The sequence below is a fragment of the Salmo salar genome, chromosome ssa24, assembly GCF_905237065.1.
Source record: "Salmo salar chromosome ssa24, Ssal_v3.1, whole genome shotgun sequence".
Classification (NCBI taxonomy): domain Eukaryota; kingdom Metazoa; phylum Chordata; class Actinopteri; order Salmoniformes; family Salmonidae; genus Salmo; species Salmo salar.
The window spans coordinates 16,546,341-16,566,796 of NC_059465.1; the positions used below are offsets into that span (position 1 = coordinate 16,546,341).

Sequence of the window (20,456 nt, forward strand, 5' to 3'; positions counted from 1 at the left end):
GCATAATGTACATGGTTAACTTAAATCTCTCCTACAATATAAGACACTTAATCATATCACACAATGGAAGCTAAGGCTAGGACCACCCTGTGGCATCACCAAGCAAACTATTCTAGTGTGTCGAAAGGAGCATGCTGCTTAAATAGGGAAATGAAAGGGGGGAAAGGTGATTAAGGGAGAGGGAACAGGTGGAGGGAAGGGGCATGGCTTATTGTAATTGGAGTCCTGTAGGGATGCCATGACCGTCACACCAGCCACCCTTGGATTATTTTGACTTGAAAGGCCGTTAAGTAGGGTTCGGAAGGATGTGGTGGTCTAGGAGGGAGAGAAGATACATCAGGGGCAAAAATCAACTTAAGTGCATGAACAAGTAGTGCTGGGTGAATAAACAGGAGTGAAATGGGCTTAACTGTAGTCAACAGAGAACTGCTAAACATTAACTAGAGCTAAGTGAGCACATCGCACACAGAGCATGAAGACTATCAAAAGGATATACAACAGACTAAAGCAATTGGCAGTGTAATACATATTTATCAATAGCACTTGCATACAGTATAAACACTCAAATAAGGCACTTACTGATTATTTCACGCAGAAAAGAAAAGCGAATATACCACTTGTGGCAACACCAACAGATTTGCTGTGTTCAGGAGGGGAGAAGGTGGTTATGGCAAGGTGAGGAGTAAGAAAAAGGCTGAAGGGGGGTGATACCAGGCATGGGAAAAGGTGTAGTGGGAAGGGGCATGGCCTAAACCAATTTGGTGCAATTAGTTCATCAATACAGTAGCAGTCCAAACCGTTGTTTTGCCGGAATTGCAAAAGGGATGAACATGTATTAAGTGTGTGCCGAAGGAATGTTGTTGAAGAATCTGAGGGTGTACAATGTTGTAATTGTGATGGCTACCACATTCCCAATTCTCTGGAGTGCCCGGTTAGGGTAACGGAGTATGAGGTGGCAAGGGTCAGGGCTATACAGAAGGTCCCCTACACAGAGGCACGTGAAATAGTTGAAGGAGCGAGGAGAGCTGAAGATAGGGCGGTGGATGCTCCGCAGACTGTGGAGATTTAAAGTGTTGTTCAACAGTTGAGGGGAACTGATGTGCTGATCGTGAAGGTGGATTTTATGGTGTTTATTGCGCATGTGATTAATTGTACTGCACAAACCAACAATCCAAGAAACTGGACATAATGGTATGTGCGGCTGAAAGGTTTTGAGGTTTCCAGGACTTCACTGCCGAAACATTGCGAAGAATACAGTCTGAAGATGCTCTTCTCAGGCCCCAGAGCCTGTAGGGATGTGCGTTGGCAGTTGAATCTCAGTAAAGGAGTACATTAAGTTAAGTTTATTTAGTTTCGTTTTTGTTAATTATTTGGGCTGATATACAGCCACAACAGTAGGTGGCGGAATGCACCTATAGCATTTGTTTGCAGACCGCAGTAATATCAAAGAATAACCTGTACAGTAGGTGGCGGCAATACACAAATAGGTGTAGTCTGCCATAAAACATTGAAGAAGAACACAGTAGGAGCAATTCGTTTATCTGCAGAGGATCTGTGGTAGGAGTGTTGAGCTCAACGAGACATTGCCCAGCTTGGAGTGGCAACTTTTGGGCGAGTGTCGTGTGAGACTTGCGGAGACAGCCTGTCAGAGCGGCAGGCAGACGAGCAATAGCTACTGTCGTAGTACGGATGAAGCCTGAGCTGGAATGGGAAGCTAACTGAAGCTGGCTAGCTTTAGAAAACCTTGAGTAGATCTAGTTTGCTTCATAGCAGTGGCGACCCGTCATTCAGGGCAGGTGAACATCACATTTTTTGCAACCCCCCAAAAATATCAACATTTGGGATATGGGATATGTACTTATGTAAGAGGGGTGTTTGTTTTATGTGTTCCGGGGTTTTGGGGTATTGTTCTATGTTTTGTATTTCTATGGTTTTTCTATGTTGTGTATTTCTTTGTTGGCCTGGTATGGCTCTCAATCAGGAACAGCTGTACATTGTTGTTGCTGATTGGGAGTCATACTTAGGTAGCCCTTTTTTCACCTGTTTTTTGTGGGAAGTTGTTTTGCACTGCTATGTTTAGCCTGCAAGACTGTTTGTCGTTCGTTTGTTTTCTTGTTTTGTTATTAAGTGTCTCAATAAAAGTAAATATGAGCACTCAACCCGCTGCGCCTTTGTCTACTCCATACGACACTCGTTACAATATATATATAATTGAGTTAATAAAGCCGCATACAAACATGGTCTCTTTTTTTGTTTTCTTGAGTAAGGCAGCTCCAAAATGCAGGGGTTTCAGCCTAGCTCAGTGCTACGGAGCGTTTCACCATGATTGGCTCAGTGTTCTGTCACTCATGGGGACACTAAGTCACCGCCAAGTCTAAGGGTAGAGCTAGAAAATTCTAGCCCCTTGGGTGCTGCCATAGAGTTACATTAGAAGTGCCCATCCAAGAAGGCCACAGATAAAATTACATCAAATCACGTTATATGTACAGTAGCTTTGATTGGACTGATCATGTCAACATCATACTTTCAAAATCTTAGCTAGCAGCCATCATCATGAATCATTTCGACAATCTACTGGCAAATCCTTTTTAATCCTTGTCATATGAAGAGAAATAATGAAGAGAGATTATAGATAAAATGTATCAGTGCTCATAGGCCATTGGACATAAACATTACACAACAAGTTGGAAATCACAAATTCAACAATGAGTGGTTTGGAAGGAATCAGTAACAGTGGCTAACTGCAAGCATTGCAAAGCAATCACTAGCCTGCTATTCAGTGGAGTGGCTGTGTGGTCTCAAATCTGGGATTAAGGGTCTCTTTTCCAAATTTATAATGATAAACATTCAACATTGGCCATGCTGTCAATGAAGCATGATTTGTGCCACGCTCAAAACAACTGTTAACTTCAAGACACCTGGGCAGTCGGGAATAAACGAGCTCCGACTGGGAAAATAAGTTTTGAACAGTCATCCAAATCGGAATTGTAAATCCGGCCTCTTTCTAAAGCTACGACCTGAAGATCAATGACATCATCATGATTCAACCTTGTTTTTTTCTGAGTTCCCAGTTGTTTTGAAAGCACCATCAATCCAGAGAATGCCAGACTTTGATGACAAAATTTGCCCACGAAGGATCGCCGCGCCACCTTCCTGTTCAAGTGGGCACAGCACAACAAGGTGAGTCCAAAAATGTATTGTATGCTATTGCTGCTGCATAAATGATGTAATATGCCAGGGAGATATGTATACTGTAACTAACAAAGTAATACTAAGTGTATATTGTGTAGTAAGATGTTAGTAGCCCATGTGCCTCACCCTAATAATTAGGTCCATTTACCCCTCTTAATTTTGCCTACTGTTCTGACTTGGTGGTGCACATGTAGCCTCTAACCTGTTTTAGAGAAATGTAATCATCGAATAATGTAAGAGCTTTCATTGTCTGCTTATATGCCCACTTTATTTATCCAACGGTTCTGACTTGGTGTACAGGGAGAACACTGTAAGAACGGCCCATGTTCTGAATTCTGTCGTTGTACATTTCAAAAGTGCTAAACAAATAGTTATAGTGACTATGTCCGTCCTAGCTCGCTCATTAATGTCTTAATCAAAAGTTACGGATTGCCTCTTATCCGCTTGTCGTCCCTTTATTGCATAGTTTGTACATCTCAATTGTCATTAGAAACCACATTTGTTTAAGCAAGTCAGCCATATCAGCTATATTTTTTTTAAGACAGTAAATGAGGCTGAATGAACTGTTTCGCTGCCAGACAAGGTTCCGCTGATAGCCAGGTATAGCAGTGGTAAGATGTTGGGACTGCTGTTGAGACTGCTGTTGGGACAGCTTTTTGTAGGCCCAAACAGTTTGTGGGCACCGTTTGTCACGTTATAGTGCAATGAATGTGTTTTGTATTTTTTGCCCCACCAGGATTTACATGCTGAAATCGCCTCTGCTTCGTAGTATACTCTGCTGATCTGATGCTGTAATGGTGTCAAGCGAGTCATGGGTAATTGCTTATGTGGAGTGTGTCTGAAAGTGGCGGTTGCAAAATAAGTGGGAGGATCAACATAAGTGGGTGTATGGAAACCTAACAGCTAATTGGGCAGATTGGTTGCCACTCAAGACCATTTTGCGTGGCTGCTTGCTGCTTTCATGTAGCGTTTTAGCTAAGCCTAACCCTTTCCCTAACCTTAACCTCATTCTCCTAACCTGCTAGTTTAGTTCTCCTAACCTGATATGTTAGTTATCCTAACCTGCCACGTTAATTATCCTAACCTGCCACGTTCATTCTCCTAACCTGCCACGTTCATTCTCCTAACCTGCAACATTAATTCTCCTAACCTGCCACGTTCATTCTCCTAACCTGATACATTAGTTATCCTAATCAGTTTAGCTAAAACGCTACAAGGAAGCAGCCAAACAAAGCGCTCTTGCGTGGCAACCAATCTACCCAATTAGCTCAGCAGTTATGTTTCAATAACCCCAGTTATTTTGCAACGCCCACTTTCAGACACTTCATGTATGCAGTTACCCATTGTGTAAAACCGGTGTTATGATACTAATGATTTGTCTCCACAGATGGTTTGTTTCTATTTCTACCGTTGTGGCGATATAGAGTAGGCCTACCGCTCCATCTAGTGGTCGCGTCGGGGACAACAGTTGTTGACAACTGTAACGTTGTCGCTAACCCTTTACTACCTTTAACCTAATTCTCCTAACCTGCTGCGTTAATTCACCTAACCTGTTGCGTTAATTCACCTAACCTGCTGCGTTAATTCACCTAACCTGCTGCGTTAATTCACCTAACCTGCTGCGTTAATTCACCTAACCTACTGCGTTAGGTCCCGCCTATCTTTTCTTTGCATTAGTGGATACATCTCATTATTGTAATCCTTTTTTAAATATTCAATGAAGGTTGTTGACGTCAACTGCCTGTATTCAATGGAGAGAGATGCCAAAGATTTGTATAACTAACCCAAAACAGACAACAGCTTGTTGTTTTTTTATTTAACCAGGCAAGTCAGTTAAGAACAAATTCTCATTTACAATGACGGCCTACACCGGCCAAACCTGTGCCAATTGTGCACCGCCTCATGGGACTCCCAATCACGGCCAGTTGTGATACAGCCTGGATTCAAACCAGGGTGTCTGTAATGATGCCTCTAGCACTGAGATGTAGTGCCTTAGACCACTGCGCCACTCAAGAGCCTCCTCTGATGTGTGCTATAGCTTAATTTGCTATTGCACTCCTTAACAACAATATTTTGTCCACTCTGTTCTTAACAGATTCTACTTTTGGAATCAAAAAACTGTATTAAAATCAAATGTTTCATCGATGAGAAAATTAGCAGAATGTCAGCCAAAATTCATCTCCTCCAGCTGCCGGCCACTGCGCTTCCTCTCACCACCATATTTGGTAGTGGGTGGAAACACCAAACGGATGCTTCATATATATACATCCGATGAAATATCTGTCTCATTGTTCTGTCTCATTGTTCTATCTGCTATCTACAAGCCTCATTGCATGAATATGCATCAGACAACTCTGATATAAAGTGTTTTTTCTCAAAGTTGCCGGGATGCCACGTGTCCTACTTATGTCAGTACACAACTTAAGCATTACGAAACTTGAAATTACGAAATTTGATCAAATAAACCTCACATAGCAAATAAGCCCTTTATTGTTTTGCTGACCAAATTCGACACTCATTGGTCTCCTTGCTTGGTGGGCGAAGCAATGGAAAAACGCCATCAGCTGGACGGAAACAGATTTTCTGCCGAGTTGGGCCTCACTCTTCCTCTTCCTCTCTGACAGCGGAAATGGTCAGTCTGCCTTCAGTATTCTCGCCCCAATGAAGAAACATCCTAAGATCACCATGCACAATGCCAAGCGTCGGCTGGAGTGGAAAGCTCGCTTCCATTGGACTCTGGAGCAGTGGAAATGCGTTATCTGGAGTGATGAACCACGCTTCACCATCTAGCTGTCCAACGGATGAATCTGGGTTTGCGTATGCCAGGAGAACGCTACCTGCCCCAATGTATAGTGTCAGCTGTAAAGTTTGGTGCTGGAGGAATAATGGTCTGGGGTGGTTTTTCATAGTTCGGGCTAGGCCCCTTAGTTCCAGTGAAGGGAAATCTTAACGCTACAGCATACAATGACATTCTAGACAATTCTGTGCTTCCAACTTTGTAGCAACAGTTTAGGGAAGGCCCTTTCCTGTTTCCCATGCATAAATCAAGGTCCACACAGAATTGGTTTGTCGAGATCGGTGTGGAAGAACTTGACTGGAGGCTGTTATAGTAGCAAAGGGGGGACCAACTCCATATTAATGCCCATAATTTTGGATTGAGCTGTTTGACAAGCAGGTGTCCACATACTTGTTTTGGTCATGTAGTGTATCAGGAACACCGAAATTGAAAATGAAAAAGATAAATGGAAGATTGTGACATGTTATAACTGAAATAATACTGGAAAATGTAGCCTGTCAATTACGATGATTATGACTGTGAAAATAAAGTTATTGAAGACCAACTTTTAATAAATGACATTGTAAATGAAAGTGATATGGATTGCAGCAACGGGTGTGATAGACAATTTAAATATAATTTTAAAACAAAGCTCTTTGCATCTGTTTCTTTGGATAACGACTTCCATATAATAAGAAATTACTCTCCTTACCACATTTCAGACATTGTTTCTTCAATGAAGTAGGCTACAATATGCTACAATAGGCCTACTGACCTAAATACTATTTCGTACAGTAGCCCTAAGCGAAATTATGAAGCTCACTATTGAGTGTTATCACATTGTTCTACATATAACCTAATTAAATAATCTCCACTATCCGCACAATATTAGAATGCAATATAATTTGATTCCAAATACAACAAAATCACAATTTAGTTTCAAATGTCAAATGTGTAGCCTACAGTTCAGGAATATTTCCTGCTTATCCCTTCTTGATAAGAAATGACCATTAATGGATTACATACATTTGAAATGAAAAATTAATCCTACTTTTCCATTCATAAAGATTTGTTGTGGTAAACGAGGAAATTAAATACTTTATTTCAGTGTACAGAATTATTGTCAAATAGATAAACAGTACTTAGTCTTATAAAATAGCAAGATCAAATTGTTCTGATAATACCCACCAGAGGGCGAAATTGACTTGAAAAATGTTGGTAGCAATCAGGACAAGATAACGCCGATATCGGTGTTATGAAGTGGTAAATTGGTGGTGGGTGATGGTTGCAACTGAGATCAGCTGTGTGTGGGATTTTAGAGCATATTTATGGTTTAAGGAGAGATCATCTGGCTATAATCTATTGGCCAATCTTGGTTTCTATTGGCCCATCATTTTTATATCTTGGTCAGTCCTTGCATGATAGCTCTGTATGAATATATGTATGAATGTGAGAGTGGTTACATTTCTCCAGGCCCATCCCTCTACTTTTTACTAAAACAGAGGTGGGGGGCATCACCTTTGTTATTGTATCAACTCCAGATTGCCCCTTTAAGGGTGAGGAATGAGGATGCAGTTCATCTTTTTCAAAATCTGTTTTATTTCAGTCGCAGCAGTAAAAATCTGCCAAACATACAAATACAAGTACTAACCTCCAATGAGGAGCAACAGTACTTTGATGCATTGCAAAAGTGAAGAAAATGATGTTTACAAAACATTGCACTAAAATGAAGGAACCACAATGATTGAGAAGTAACCAGTGAAGCAGAATGATTTTCAACCATTTGAAAGATGAATAGTCTAATCACAAAACACCATTTGGAGTGATGCAAGGTTGCATTAGCAGAACAATAGAGCAACCATGTAAAGCAGGAAGATATTACCTTTCATCCCAACAAAAGACAATGTGCTGAAATCAATTCATCCGATGATACGTTACATTTTCTAACCAACTCTGTGGCATTACTTTCAGCATCCTATTTCAAAATGTGACAGACTACTTATTAAGCAGTTAACCAATACTGTGCATATCTAATAAGCTAGGTTACCTCAAAAGGTTTGGACTTATGTATCCTCTTTACACTCTTACTTTGCTCCACTGCTTGCCCAAACATTTGGGACACATAATTCAATGGTCTAAATTCAATCTAATGTCACAGGCATCAAATCTTCTGTTCTGTCCAGGCGTCATTCAACATGATCTGTCTGGTTCTAGCCAGGCAACAGACTGAGCGGTATTCTGTTTCACGCCGGTGCTGCTGCATTTTGTCCTGAGAACAAACTGTCTCTTCGATTTCAAAAGAGGTTTCCCTTTTCCTGTCACTCCTTAACCTGAGGAACGATACAGTCTGTCTCATGTAAAGCCAACAAATGGCTGATGTTTGTCGTTACTGTATATTGGCTTCTGTCACACAGACTTAAGATGAGTTAAACAGAAAGATCACCAGGGGAACCATGCAAAACATTCAGATGCATCATGCTAAGGCAACGCTACTGCTTCAGCGAGCGGGAGATGTTGCCTTTTCTTTTGCAGATCTGATTTAGACCTAATATGAATTTTCTCTGAAGCTAATTCATTACTCCACACATCTGTCCCAACACTGTCTTTCAGACAGAAAAACACAGATGTCTAACAGGGCTATGCTATACATCTACTGTATACTAGATGCCCTCCCATACCTGACCTAGCACAGCCAAAGGGTCAGGGGACGTGAGTAGCATAGTTTTCTCTGGTAAGCCCTTAACACCCAACTGCCGCACTTCAATATGAAAAAGAAAGCAGAAAATAAGAAAAGGCTATGAATTCCCCCTTTCCAAGCAGTGACTCTTACTCTCTTCACCCAAATCTCATAAAATCATCCTCTCTCATTAACGTTGATTGATACACATCCCATTGCTATAGCAGGGGGTCAGCCCATGATCATGTTTTCTTGGATATCAAATGCACTATTTCTCAATGAGCATCCCTGACATTCACATTTGTACACAACCATCACCAGATCCACCTGATGGTCTCCACGTGGAGTGACATTAGTCCTCCTCCACCTGTTGTGTTGTATTTTTCCCCTGTTTGTGACACGTGTGTGTGTGTGTGTGTGTGTGTGTGTGTGTGTGTGTGTGTGTGTGTGTTAGAAGCAGGGCAATAAGGACACAGAGTTCAGTCTTTGGAGCTCATCCCTTCTCCTCGTAGGCCTTTAAAAGGGGGGTGATTTGGGGGCAGAGGGAGGTCAGGCTAGGGGAGTGTTTGGTCCTGCCATGGTCCATTCCCAGTCCAGTGGGGTGGTCAGTGCTCAGGCTCCTGGTGTACCAGCCTGCTGGCCCATCAGGGGGTCTCCCCCCTCCCCTACCATGCCATCCTGGGTGGGGGTCTGCTTCTCGGCCGTGATGACGATGGTGTTTTCATCCAGCAGCTCACAGGTTGGGTTGGAGAAGGCCGACAGGGGCAGGGTGATCCTCTGCATCTCTCGCTCATACACACGCTGCTCATGCTGCTTCTTCAGGTCCCGACTTCTGCAGCAAACAACACATAGACAGAACAGGTTAGGTGGACTGTGGTACCAGGGGCGGAGCCAGAGGGGTGTCCGGGGTGGCACTGGACACCACTGACATCTGATTGGCCACCCCGGGTGCCACACCAAAATGTTATTCCCTACAGGCAGTTTGATGCTGATTGACATCTCATTTCACCTCTTGTTGAAAGAAGCAATTATTTTGACGTTTTCAAATCGAGGACGAGAGAATGTTAACGTTGGTTGCAAGATACAGAAGAAGATGAACAAACAGAAGAAGAAGAGAGAATTTCCACAGCTCCACAAGCTCTTTTCGCGATTAGCGAAAGCATCATATTTGAAGTAAGTTTTAAGGTTTAGCACCGGGTTTAGGTTTCCTGAACAACTTTTACGAAAGTTGAGTCGCTGTGTAAGTTAACGTTAGACCGTTGGCTCCATGAACAGACAGTTAATCATATAAGAGAGATCGGTTCCCAATTTAGCCTAACATTATGTTTACATCTGTGCAGCGTCGTAAGTTACAGTATACAAATGTTTAGCTAATGTGGGGTAACTAGCAGGTTACAGCTGCCAGTGTTCAGCAAGTTAACATTCAGCAATTTGAAATCCATTAACTCAGATTTTCGTACTTGAACTCAAAACGAACAATTGTTATTATCAATCTGTTAACGTTACTCAAAAGATTACCACAATTTGCAGATACACCTTTACAATAGCAAACAGGCTAAGAAATTATAGCTAGCTAAGTTACTTACTGCAGAGTAGGGCTAGCCATGATCTAACTAGTGACTTAGGCTGGTAGTTGATTTTAAGGTACAGTTATGATAATGAGGATTTGTAATTGAGATTGGACTAAAATGTGGGTAATTGGATGCTTAGATGTAACCACAGACTGTCTTATTTTTGCATAGGGTCAATTAAACATGAAAAGAAAGGGAGAGATATCAGATTTCTTTTTAAAAAGAAGCAGAAACAGGCAGATCAGCCAGAAGAGGACTGGCCACCCCTCATTGCCTGGTTCCTCTCTAGGTTTCTTCCTAGGGAGTTTTTCCTAGCCACTGTGCTTCTACACCTGCATTGCTTGCTGTTTGGGGTTTTAGGCTGGGTTTCTGTACAGCACTTTGATATATCAGCTGATGTAAGAAGGGCTTTATAAATACATTTGATTTGAACAGACCCCAGCCCTTGCATCACCACCGGACCCCAGAGCAGCTCCCTACCTGAGGCTAGTCAGAGTCAGTGTGTTCAGACTTCACAAGGACCCAGTCTACCACCACCAGGTCAGAGCATCTACCAGACAGTCAGTCACATGCCCAGTTCAGAATTTAAGTTTAGCTTCAGCTTTTAACAGATGATTTTGTCAGATTAAGCCTCACTTTAAAATGTTGGTTCATGTGTGTTCTTGTTTGATGGCTGTGGCATTTCTATTTTGATCATACACTAATGGTTCTTGTGTTATTTGAATGTAATGGATGTATCACAGAGACCTCTGGCTCTGACAGAGAGCAAGACAGTGAGCCAGAGCTGCCAGGAGATGTCATCAAGCCCCTCCCTACTGCATCAAGCACCAGATATGCTGTTCCAACAGGACCCAATGGTAGACCAGGCCTATACTTTAAACTACACATTTTAGTTAGCAGCTGTTAGTATCTAATCTTGTGGATCCCTTAATTATACATTTCCATAGAGATATGACACATTATTTAATGTGTATTTCAGACATTTCAAGATCCAGAGAAGAGGATCCTGTACAGCTGTGTTTGAAAACATTTCCCAGAACTCAGCATGGCACTAGGAACAGGGCTTTCAACAGCTCCTGGTATAAGAACAATTCATGGCTTAAATATTTTGTAAGTCAAGATTCAACTTATTGTTTCACCTGTAGGCATTTTTCTTTTCCCAATACACCTGAATCTGCCTTCACATCAAAGTCAGGTTTTTGTAACTGAAAAAAGGCTCTGTTTAAAGATTCTGGGTTTAAGCTCCATTCAATGGCAGAGCATCATATCAATGCTATGTATGCTTGGAATCAGCATAAAAGGGCTATAGACAGCAACTCATCAATGTTAGATGCCATAAATGAGGACCGGGAAAAGAAAGTGGAGGAAAACTGTACTTACATTAAAACAATTGCAGATGTGCTCCTATTAATTGCCACTCAAAATATAGCACAGAGGTCATCGAGAGTCTGATGACTCTCACAACAAGGGTATTTTTTGACAATCTTAGAAGAAATAGCAAAGCATGACCCTCTCATAGAGAAAAGGATGAATGCATGTGGCAATGCTAAGTACACAAGTCACCAAATCCAGAACGAAGTTCTTGGGGACTTAGCTGAGATGGTACAAAGTGAAATAATAAGAGAAGTAAAAGAAAGTGAAGATTTTCGTGTAATTGCAGATGAAACCAAAGATTTAAAGAAAAAATAACACGTCTTTAGTTGTGCGGTACTGTTACAACGAGGCCATCCACGAGAGCTTTTTGCACTTTCAGTCAGCTGAAAGCTTAGATGTCTCACAAAAATTATAATTGATTGCCTTGATTAGGCCAATTCCCAAACTTTTCTTTGCTATTAGTTAACATAATATATATGAGCATAAATATGATACTCTAAATTTGTAATATTGATGGGCACCAAAATTATTTTTTAAGTCCATTTCTGCTTGATACCTGGTATGTCAAATTGCAGTGTTTTTTTGTAAATATTTTTTTGTAAATAAACTATGCAATTTATGCAACACACAAATGCTATCTTATCTCCTTGGTGCTTGAGCTTTATTTTCTGAAAATATTTTGTATGTTCAACACTTGTAGACCCAGATTATATATATTCATGAAAACGGAGTGACTCAAGTCTCTCCAGTATGTGAGTACTGTGTGTGTGTGTGTGTGTGTGTGTGTGTGTGTGTGTGTGTGTGTGTGTGTGTGTGTGTGTGAGAGAGAGAGAGAGAGAGAAAGAAATTGAGCTGCAGTTCCGAGGTAGAGACACTGACTATTCATAGTATGTTAAAGAATTCTAGTGAAGTACTGAAGTAACCCTATATAGTGAAGTAACCCTTTTGGACCACACTATCTGCCACATTGAAGAACTCTGGGTTAAGTGAATTATCACTTCTACCTCTAATCAGTAATCATAGGATTCATTCATGCTCCTTAGATGCCATGTTAGGGTTACACACTCATTTTCTGTCATGGTCTATGGACCCCCTGAAGTAGCCGTGGCCACCCCATGTATAAAACTCTAGTTCTGCCACTGTGTGGTACTGATCATAGTGTTGGGGCAGATTATATACACACATGGGGTTGACAATTGCTATTTCACATTGCAGTTTGCAGAACTAATGTCTTTAACCTGAGGAAAACACAGCTATTAAATCAGAGAGGCTCATCATAGCGTGCCTCAGCAACTTATTTTGACCTGGATAGTCTTTCAAAACACTTGGAGAGCCAGCTTGGGTCCTGATTTCTATTCATGACAAGAACGAGAGGTAGTGTCCCATGCTCAGTCTCATACCACTGGATGAGGGTATTTTTAACAGTGTCCCATGCTGAGTTTCATATCATTGGATGAGGGTATTTTTAACAGTGTCCATTAATCTTCTGGTTGCAGAAATGACAGGGGCGGTTCAAGGCAGTATCTGGTCTGGTACAGGGAAGGGAATGTTTTGATGGAGACCGGGGGTAGCTGGTGGCAGGCATGCTGCAGTATGAGCTAAGCCAGTCCAGGCAGTATGAGCAAAGCCAGTCCAGGCAGGTGACTGGAGTTGTCTCAAATGGCACCCTATTCCCTATATAGGGCTCTGGTAAAAAAAGTAGTGCACCATGTAGGGAATTGGGTGCCATTCAGGACACAATCTGAGAGTGTTGTGAGGTCTGCTATCTGCTGAGCCCCAGCCGGCACAGGGAACATGCCATACTGTTGGACGGGAGCCTCTTCCTGCCCCCTGCTTCTATGCGACACTACGCCCCACTACAGCACTGATTCTACACATTGGGTCTGAGTTATGTAATTTTAGGAATCAGCAAATCCTCCTAACCCTCGCTATTTACTTATTGTGTGGCTATCCTTCCAAATCTTGTCTCGTTGACTCGACAAGCCTGGGATTCAGAGGCTGTACCTTTTCCCTAAACCGGATATTACTGCGTGAGAAAGAAAAAGGCTAAAACTCTGTATGTACGTATGATTGGAAATTGATCTAATCAATTTCATTCAAGCTACTCTCAAAAGTACACACATTTCATTGGTGGCATGGATTCACCATCAATATGTGATGATGCTTGCTTAGCCTCCTACATGTATAGTAAACACGCATCACATTACTGATGTCACTTGTCTCTGAGTGCAGGTCTAGCCCCCCCGGACTCAATCAGCTGCTGCCGCTGCTTCCCCTCATTAATAATGAGCTACTTAGAATAGATAACGATGACAGTCCCACATAATCAGATTGGACAGCCAAACTCTGAGCTTCAAGAGCATCTAGTTCAGTGCTAGAGGGTATCAGTCAGAATCCCACCCTGTACAGCACTGGGCCCCTCTTTCTGCCTGCTGCACCACTGCAGTGGATTCTCTAACTTTCCAACCCCCCCCACCCCCAGGACTCCTTCACGCTCTCCACTCTTTCAGAATCAAATGTGGGTGCCTAAAATAGCCAGACTGCAGGCATTCTCTTCCCCTGTTTTTCTATTCCATTTCTTGTTTTCACGTTGTTGTTGTCTTTATGGCAGTGGGTCTCATCACATCCGAGTGACACCGCTCTACATCCTGGTAACATTCTGTGCCCACTGCCCACACATGCCCTCCCTCACCCCACTGACATTCCGCCAAAGAGCTGTGCCAAGCCTGTGCAACGCTACATTCGAGTTTTGAATCACCACTACACCACCGTCTCTCTCGCAGTAGAAAGAAGCATCTGTTGCAAATCGATGAAACATTGTGTTCCTACTCTCCGGAGAGGCACCATTTAGTCTTGTGGTGCACGACATGTGTTCTAGTTCTTATGTCACTCACACATACCACATGATACAACCTAACAAAGTAGTAAAACATAGCAAGGGTTGTAATGTTCTCTCTCCAGTTGTAGCACCTAGTGTAGCATAGTGGCTGATACTGACCTCTTGTAGAAGTATCCGAAGGTGATGCCCACTCCGAGGAGGATGATAATAGCCATCATGAGGATACCAACCACATAGCCTGAAAGAGACATGACACACAGGCTCTATGGTTACCAAACTGAATTCACAAAAGTTTATATACAGTATGTATTTGAAAATGTGCATATCAGTGCACTTCACTTGCAGTGAGGCAAATAATGATGTTATCCCTATGAGAATATTTTGAATCCTTTATAACTCATTTATATGACCATTTATATCCATCTCATTGTACCAAGCCGAGCTGCATCAAGTTGGCCCACTCTTTTTAGTACTATCCCTTTAGGCTCACATGTTATGGCCCTATGGCATCCCCCCTATCCCCTATGGCTCAGCAGTGAGATCAGGACATACCAAGAGTGCCCAGGTCCTTCTTCTTCTTGGGTCCTGTGCGTACCCTCTGGATGATGCCCATGACTGGCTGGACCGCATTACCCCCTCCCTGGGCAAGCCCAGACTTGGCCGGCTCAAAGATCTCTGTCTGTGCTGTGGTGAGGGGGCCTGCCTCTGATGCTTCTGCCTCTGTAGGGGCTCCGTCTGTGGAGACAATATGATCAACATCCAGTCCCCAAACACTGACCAACCGCCATGTTAGTTTGCTTTTTGTTTTTTCCGATGTTGTATTTGGGTTTCTGTACTTGAGGACACATGATAGAAATAGTTTTAACTCTATTTCTTGTTTAATGATTCACATTTCCCAGGCCGGTCAGAAGAGGCTCTTTACATGCTTTATTGTAGAATCTACATTGAGATAAAATAAATGAGTGAATAGAGGAGGAAACTAATTTCCACTTGGTTCCATGTAGTAAATGGCATGGTTTCTAATCACTGCCTTGTTTGACATCAATCAAGTTGACACAGAGGCTATCTTCAGATGGGCAGGAGAGCTACTGGATTAGTGTAATTTGTTTACTTTGGAAGCAGTTCTATAAAGAAAATGCATAATTAAAAATGACAGCCATTTCACAGCAAAATGGGGCAGAAGCGCACTACACGTGATGTGATCGCAGTCTCAGGGGAAAGGAAACTGCAGCTGCGGATGTCAACATCTGCTCTCCAAAAAAGGTGTTTACCAACTCTGCTGGAGTTAAAGAACATGAGGTCATAGCCAGCATTAGCCAATTCCCTGCTGTCTCCATGGGAAAGGTCTAATTTCCACCAATGGGTTGAGTAAGAGGTTCAGGCATATACCTAACCTTAGGAGGCCGCCTGCCTAACAAGTTAAGGCTCTTTAAAATGTAGCATCTGCAGGTAACAGGGCCCTTGTTATTGTTTGACATGCACTGTCTTCCCAGACAATGAGAGGTCAAAGATCAAACCCCCAGGAAACAGCCTCATAGTGGATTGACTCTTCTCTCACAGCTTTTCACATGGGAGAAGAGACTTCTCCAGATATGCCTAATCAGCAGGCTTATAAAAATAAAATAAAATGCAGCAGTTTGTGTATAAATGCATAACCATAAAAAAAGATCTACAAATATCTCGTCTAAAAATCTTCAGCTAAAGATCTCTAGTTTCTTTATTTTTATATTCTTTATTTAACTAGGCAAGTCAGTTAAGAACTTGCCTCCTAGAACTTGAGAAGAAATACATTCTAGGTTCCCAAGAAAGAAACACACACCTCCCATTAGTTTGCTTGATTCTCAAGGCCAACTCTTAGGGGGACATTCCCACCATAACACTTCTAAAGCCTCGCACTTTGACCTTAATAATAACATTCACAGGGTTAGACAAGTTCTCAGAAAAACATTTACATTTCACCTCTTTAAAGTTAGAGATTTCTCAACTACAGTGACTTTCCTTTCCAAGAACTGTTTTCAGAATACATTTAGGGAAGGGCAGAGGAAGCAGAGGAAGCAGCCTCCCCCCCATCCAATAATGTGTTTTTACCCATCCCTGACCTACATTTCAATGTGTGTGCATAATATATATTCCCTCCGTCAGGTATATGTTAAAACAGCATTTTACATACATTTCCCCAATGTAGTGCATTGACTTGTGTACTGTCAGTGGAGGTATTTCTATTAGACTGATTATTTCTTTGTATGACTGGGCAGCTAAATACCTTTGCAGGTGTCAATGGCACATGATTGTCTCTGTGCCTCAGCATCTGGGCCAGTCACGTAGCACCAGGGCTTCTCAGAGGAGTCTGGGTTACGGCAGTAGTTATGTTCCCCAATACCTACAGAGCATGAAGAAAAGGACATCAACATCCTCACTGTTCCTCACAGGTGGAAAAACCCTCACGGTATAATTCATTAAAAGCTTGCATAATGAACACAAAGGGCATGAAATATACTGTACTACTGAAATGCATGCTCTGGCTCTGTATTTTGCCAACAATATTGAAATACGTCAACCCTGACCTTATTAATATAACCCACACAGAGAGACTAGAGCCTGGAGTTATACACTCATGTCAGGAACATCTATAACCAAACAAAGAGATCTTTGAGCCGGCCAAGTCTGGGCTTGCCCAGGGAGGGGGTAATGCGGTCCAGCCAGTCATGGGCATCATCCAGAGGGTACGCACAGGACCCAAGAAGAAGAAGGAGCTGGGCACTCTTGGTATGTCCTGATCTCACTGCTGAGCCATAGGGGATAGGGGGGATGCCATAGGGCCATAACATGTGAGCCTAAAGGGATAGTACTAAAAAGAGTGGGCCAACTTGATGCAGCTCGGCTTGGTACAATGAGATGGATGTATATTAACATTTTTACCATCACAGTATGAAAAAAAAAAATGCATTCACTACTGTAAGTCGCTCTGGATAAGAGCGTCTGCTAAATGACTAAAATGTAAAATGTAAATGTAACAAATGTGCCATTTAAACCAGGGCACTTCTAGTGAACACCACAACAATTGTGGCAGATGAGAACTTGTCAAATCAATGAATTATCAATTTGTTGGTATATTACATGTTTGGTTGTGTCATGAAATGACAATGTAATTTACCCATTTGTGAATCTCTATACGCCATAACATCATAGTCCCGGGTTGTGTTGGTCCAGTTCAGACAGGTTAGTCCTGTGTAGGAGCTCTGTTGCTCCCCCCTGTACTCTACACCGTTGGATTTGATGCAGTCTGGGGACACATTGATTTATGGAAAAATGAACATGTTCAGTTGAAAATAAAGAGGAGAAATCAATAGCAAATAAAACATCAACATACTGTAAGTGCAGAATCTAGAAGTAATACATTCAACAACGAATTGCCACGAAAGTTCTGTAATCGTACATTCATATTAATAATCAACACAAAATGTATTCTTGAATCTCCTTGTTGTAAACAAATACATTTTAGAACTTGCATTTTCTTGGACTCAATTTCTCAGGCCCTAAGCCATAATGAAACTATACAATTCAAATTCTTAACTGATAAAGGGGGTATATTGAGTATATAACAAAAACAAATAAACATAATTTTATGTAATAAAAAATAGACTAGTGTGAACAAAGGCATTGCTTTTCAGTCGTCATAATAAGAGTATTGTGTTACCTTCAGCATTGGGTGTTCTGTCCGCTAAAGCCATGCTTAGCAAAACAAAGTGCAGCGAGAAAAACATTCTGTAGAGTTGACAGGATGAATAAAAACGAAAAATTATCAGTGCACAAAAGGAAATAGATGGGTTATTTAAATAAAACAATCTGTTCTATTGTGGGAGAGCCTATGCTGAATAATTCAGTCAAACTGCTCTCCTCTCTGCAGACTAGCCCTTCTTCTCCGCAAAGCAAGATCTGTTTACTTCGTAAACAACCTCTCTCTCGTTCTCTCGGAGAAGGAACGCCCCTTTGCACTGCAGTACCGGGTGGCTGCAGCTGCGGCGCGCTGCCTTTTTCAATGTCCTAGACGTAGAGCCAAAAGTGCTCCACCCAGAAACTCGCTCCATCCATTGGGACCAAATTGACATGCTCAGATTGGTTACTTGGCACTGAATAGTACATATTTTAATATCGTATCGTCATGGAGTTATACGATTTGAATAACTCACTGTTTCTCTTGATGTTTGAGCAGCTAAAATGTAGTTTTTATAAGTAAATAATATATGGTTCCTTTAGGATCTGTTGATTTGAATGAACTGTGTTAAGTGAAAAGGTTTTTAGACGGCCTTGTTATACTGATCACTGATCAGTTGCATCATCCTTTTTTCTAATCTTCTTTTGATGTAAGATTTAGGTGATCTCCTCCTTTGGCAGCACAGAGCAAAGCCAACCCACTGCCCCACCAACTACATTATCGGCTGCAGGAGACATGGCAAAATGAATTGCAGAAAATGAAACAATGAGAAGCTCCTTAGAGTAACAGCATTGAAACACTTCTCCCTTGTTTGTTCCCCATTTAGCCTGCTGGCCCACTAGGCCCAATGGAACACATGACAGAACTCATAAATTATTTCCCCACTGCCCTACTTCGCCAGCGTACAAAACAACACTCTGAATATAGACTGTCCAGAGTCCAGACACCGTCCCACTGTATCTCTCAAAAAGCCTCTCTGCCTTCCTGAGCTGTCCAAAGATGACCCCAAAAGACTCACACTATAAAGTATGAGTGCTGGAAATAGACTTGACTTGCAACACTTTACATATTACCTCAATTATTACCCCCAAGTCATAAGACTCCTGAACATCTAATCAAATGGCTACCCAGACTATTTGCCTTGCCCCCCCCCCCCCACCTCCCCACACTGCTGCTACTCTCTGTAATTAGTTATTATCTATGCATAGTCACTTTAATAACTCTACCTACATGTACATATTACCTCAATTACCTTGACTAACCGGTGCCCCCGCACATTGACTCTGTACGGTTACCCCCTGTATATAGCCTCGCTATTGCTATTTTACTGCTGCTCTTTAATTATTTGTTCATTTTATTTTACATTTATCTATTTTTTACTTAACACTTATTTTTCTTAACCTCTTAAAACATTGTTGGTTAAGGGCTTGTAAGTAAGCATTTCACTGTAAGGTCTACACCTGTTGTATTCGGCGAATGTGACAAATACAATTTGATTTGATTTTTGTATCCCAGCTATGCCCTTTGCTCCCTCCACACAACCTTCCTCCACCACCCACCCCCTCTCTCTGACAGGACAGGACATCAGAAGGCTATGGGGACTGGAGGGGGCCGATGTTAAATGCTGCCCCCTCTCCCTGTGCAGGCAGCTGGGTGTTCAAAGGAGAGAGGCCCCTGTTATTGTTGGCTGACCCCAGCAGAAGGAGAGAGCCACAGGCCACTGGCAGAGCATGACTCATTCACTCAGCAGCCGCTTTTCAAACAAACGTCACCCTGCTTTCAAACAATTACCAATACAAACCCTCTCCCTCTCTCTCGTACTCTCTATCCCATTCTATAGTCACTCTGTCTTTCTTCCCCATGCCAATACAAATACTCTCTCACACCCAGTTCTCTCTCTGGTTCATCTAAACACACACACTCTCTAATGCAGTATATTACTTCATTGTCAGTCCTAAAACCAACCTCACACGGACAGACTTCCTATATTTATTAACTTTACATTGAGTTGACCTAAATCGAGTTGTGTTGATGCTGAGTAAAGTGTGAATGTTCCCTCTTATTATTTTCTTAACCAGAACTGCACTGACTGGCAGCATGTCAGTTAGAGAAGATTCCTTGTGACACTAATGGAACGCTCAGCTCATAAAAGCCTTGTTCCTGTCTGCCGTGTCTAATCATTTCATTACCTGGACACAGACTTAATGAAACCTCCCAGGCTGTATCCAGGTAAACCTTCGGTCTCAGGGAAATGGTAACAAAAGCTCTAATACGGCCAGATGGACAGCCTCCAGGTTCCTATTAAACCCTCG

The 20,456-nt window shown here is 42.0% G+C and overlaps 1 protein-coding gene across 2 annotated transcripts; it reads right to left on the reverse strand.

The window, feature by feature from the left end:
• Positions 1-7,546: 7,546 nt before the first annotated feature.
• p3ip1 (Phosphoinositide-3-kinase-interacting protein 1 precursor) lies at positions 7,547-18,434 on the reverse strand. 2 transcript variants are annotated; one of them, NM_001252353.1, is given in 6 exon segments: positions 7,547-9,477; positions 14,589-14,667; positions 14,982-15,164; positions 16,693-16,809; positions 17,584-17,712; positions 18,127-18,367. In NM_001252353.1, coding segments are annotated over 6 exon segments (795 nt in total). In that variant the 5' UTR covers positions 18,194-18,367; the 3' UTR covers positions 7,547-9,257.
• Between the last annotated feature and the right edge of the window lie 2,022 nt (positions 18,435-20,456).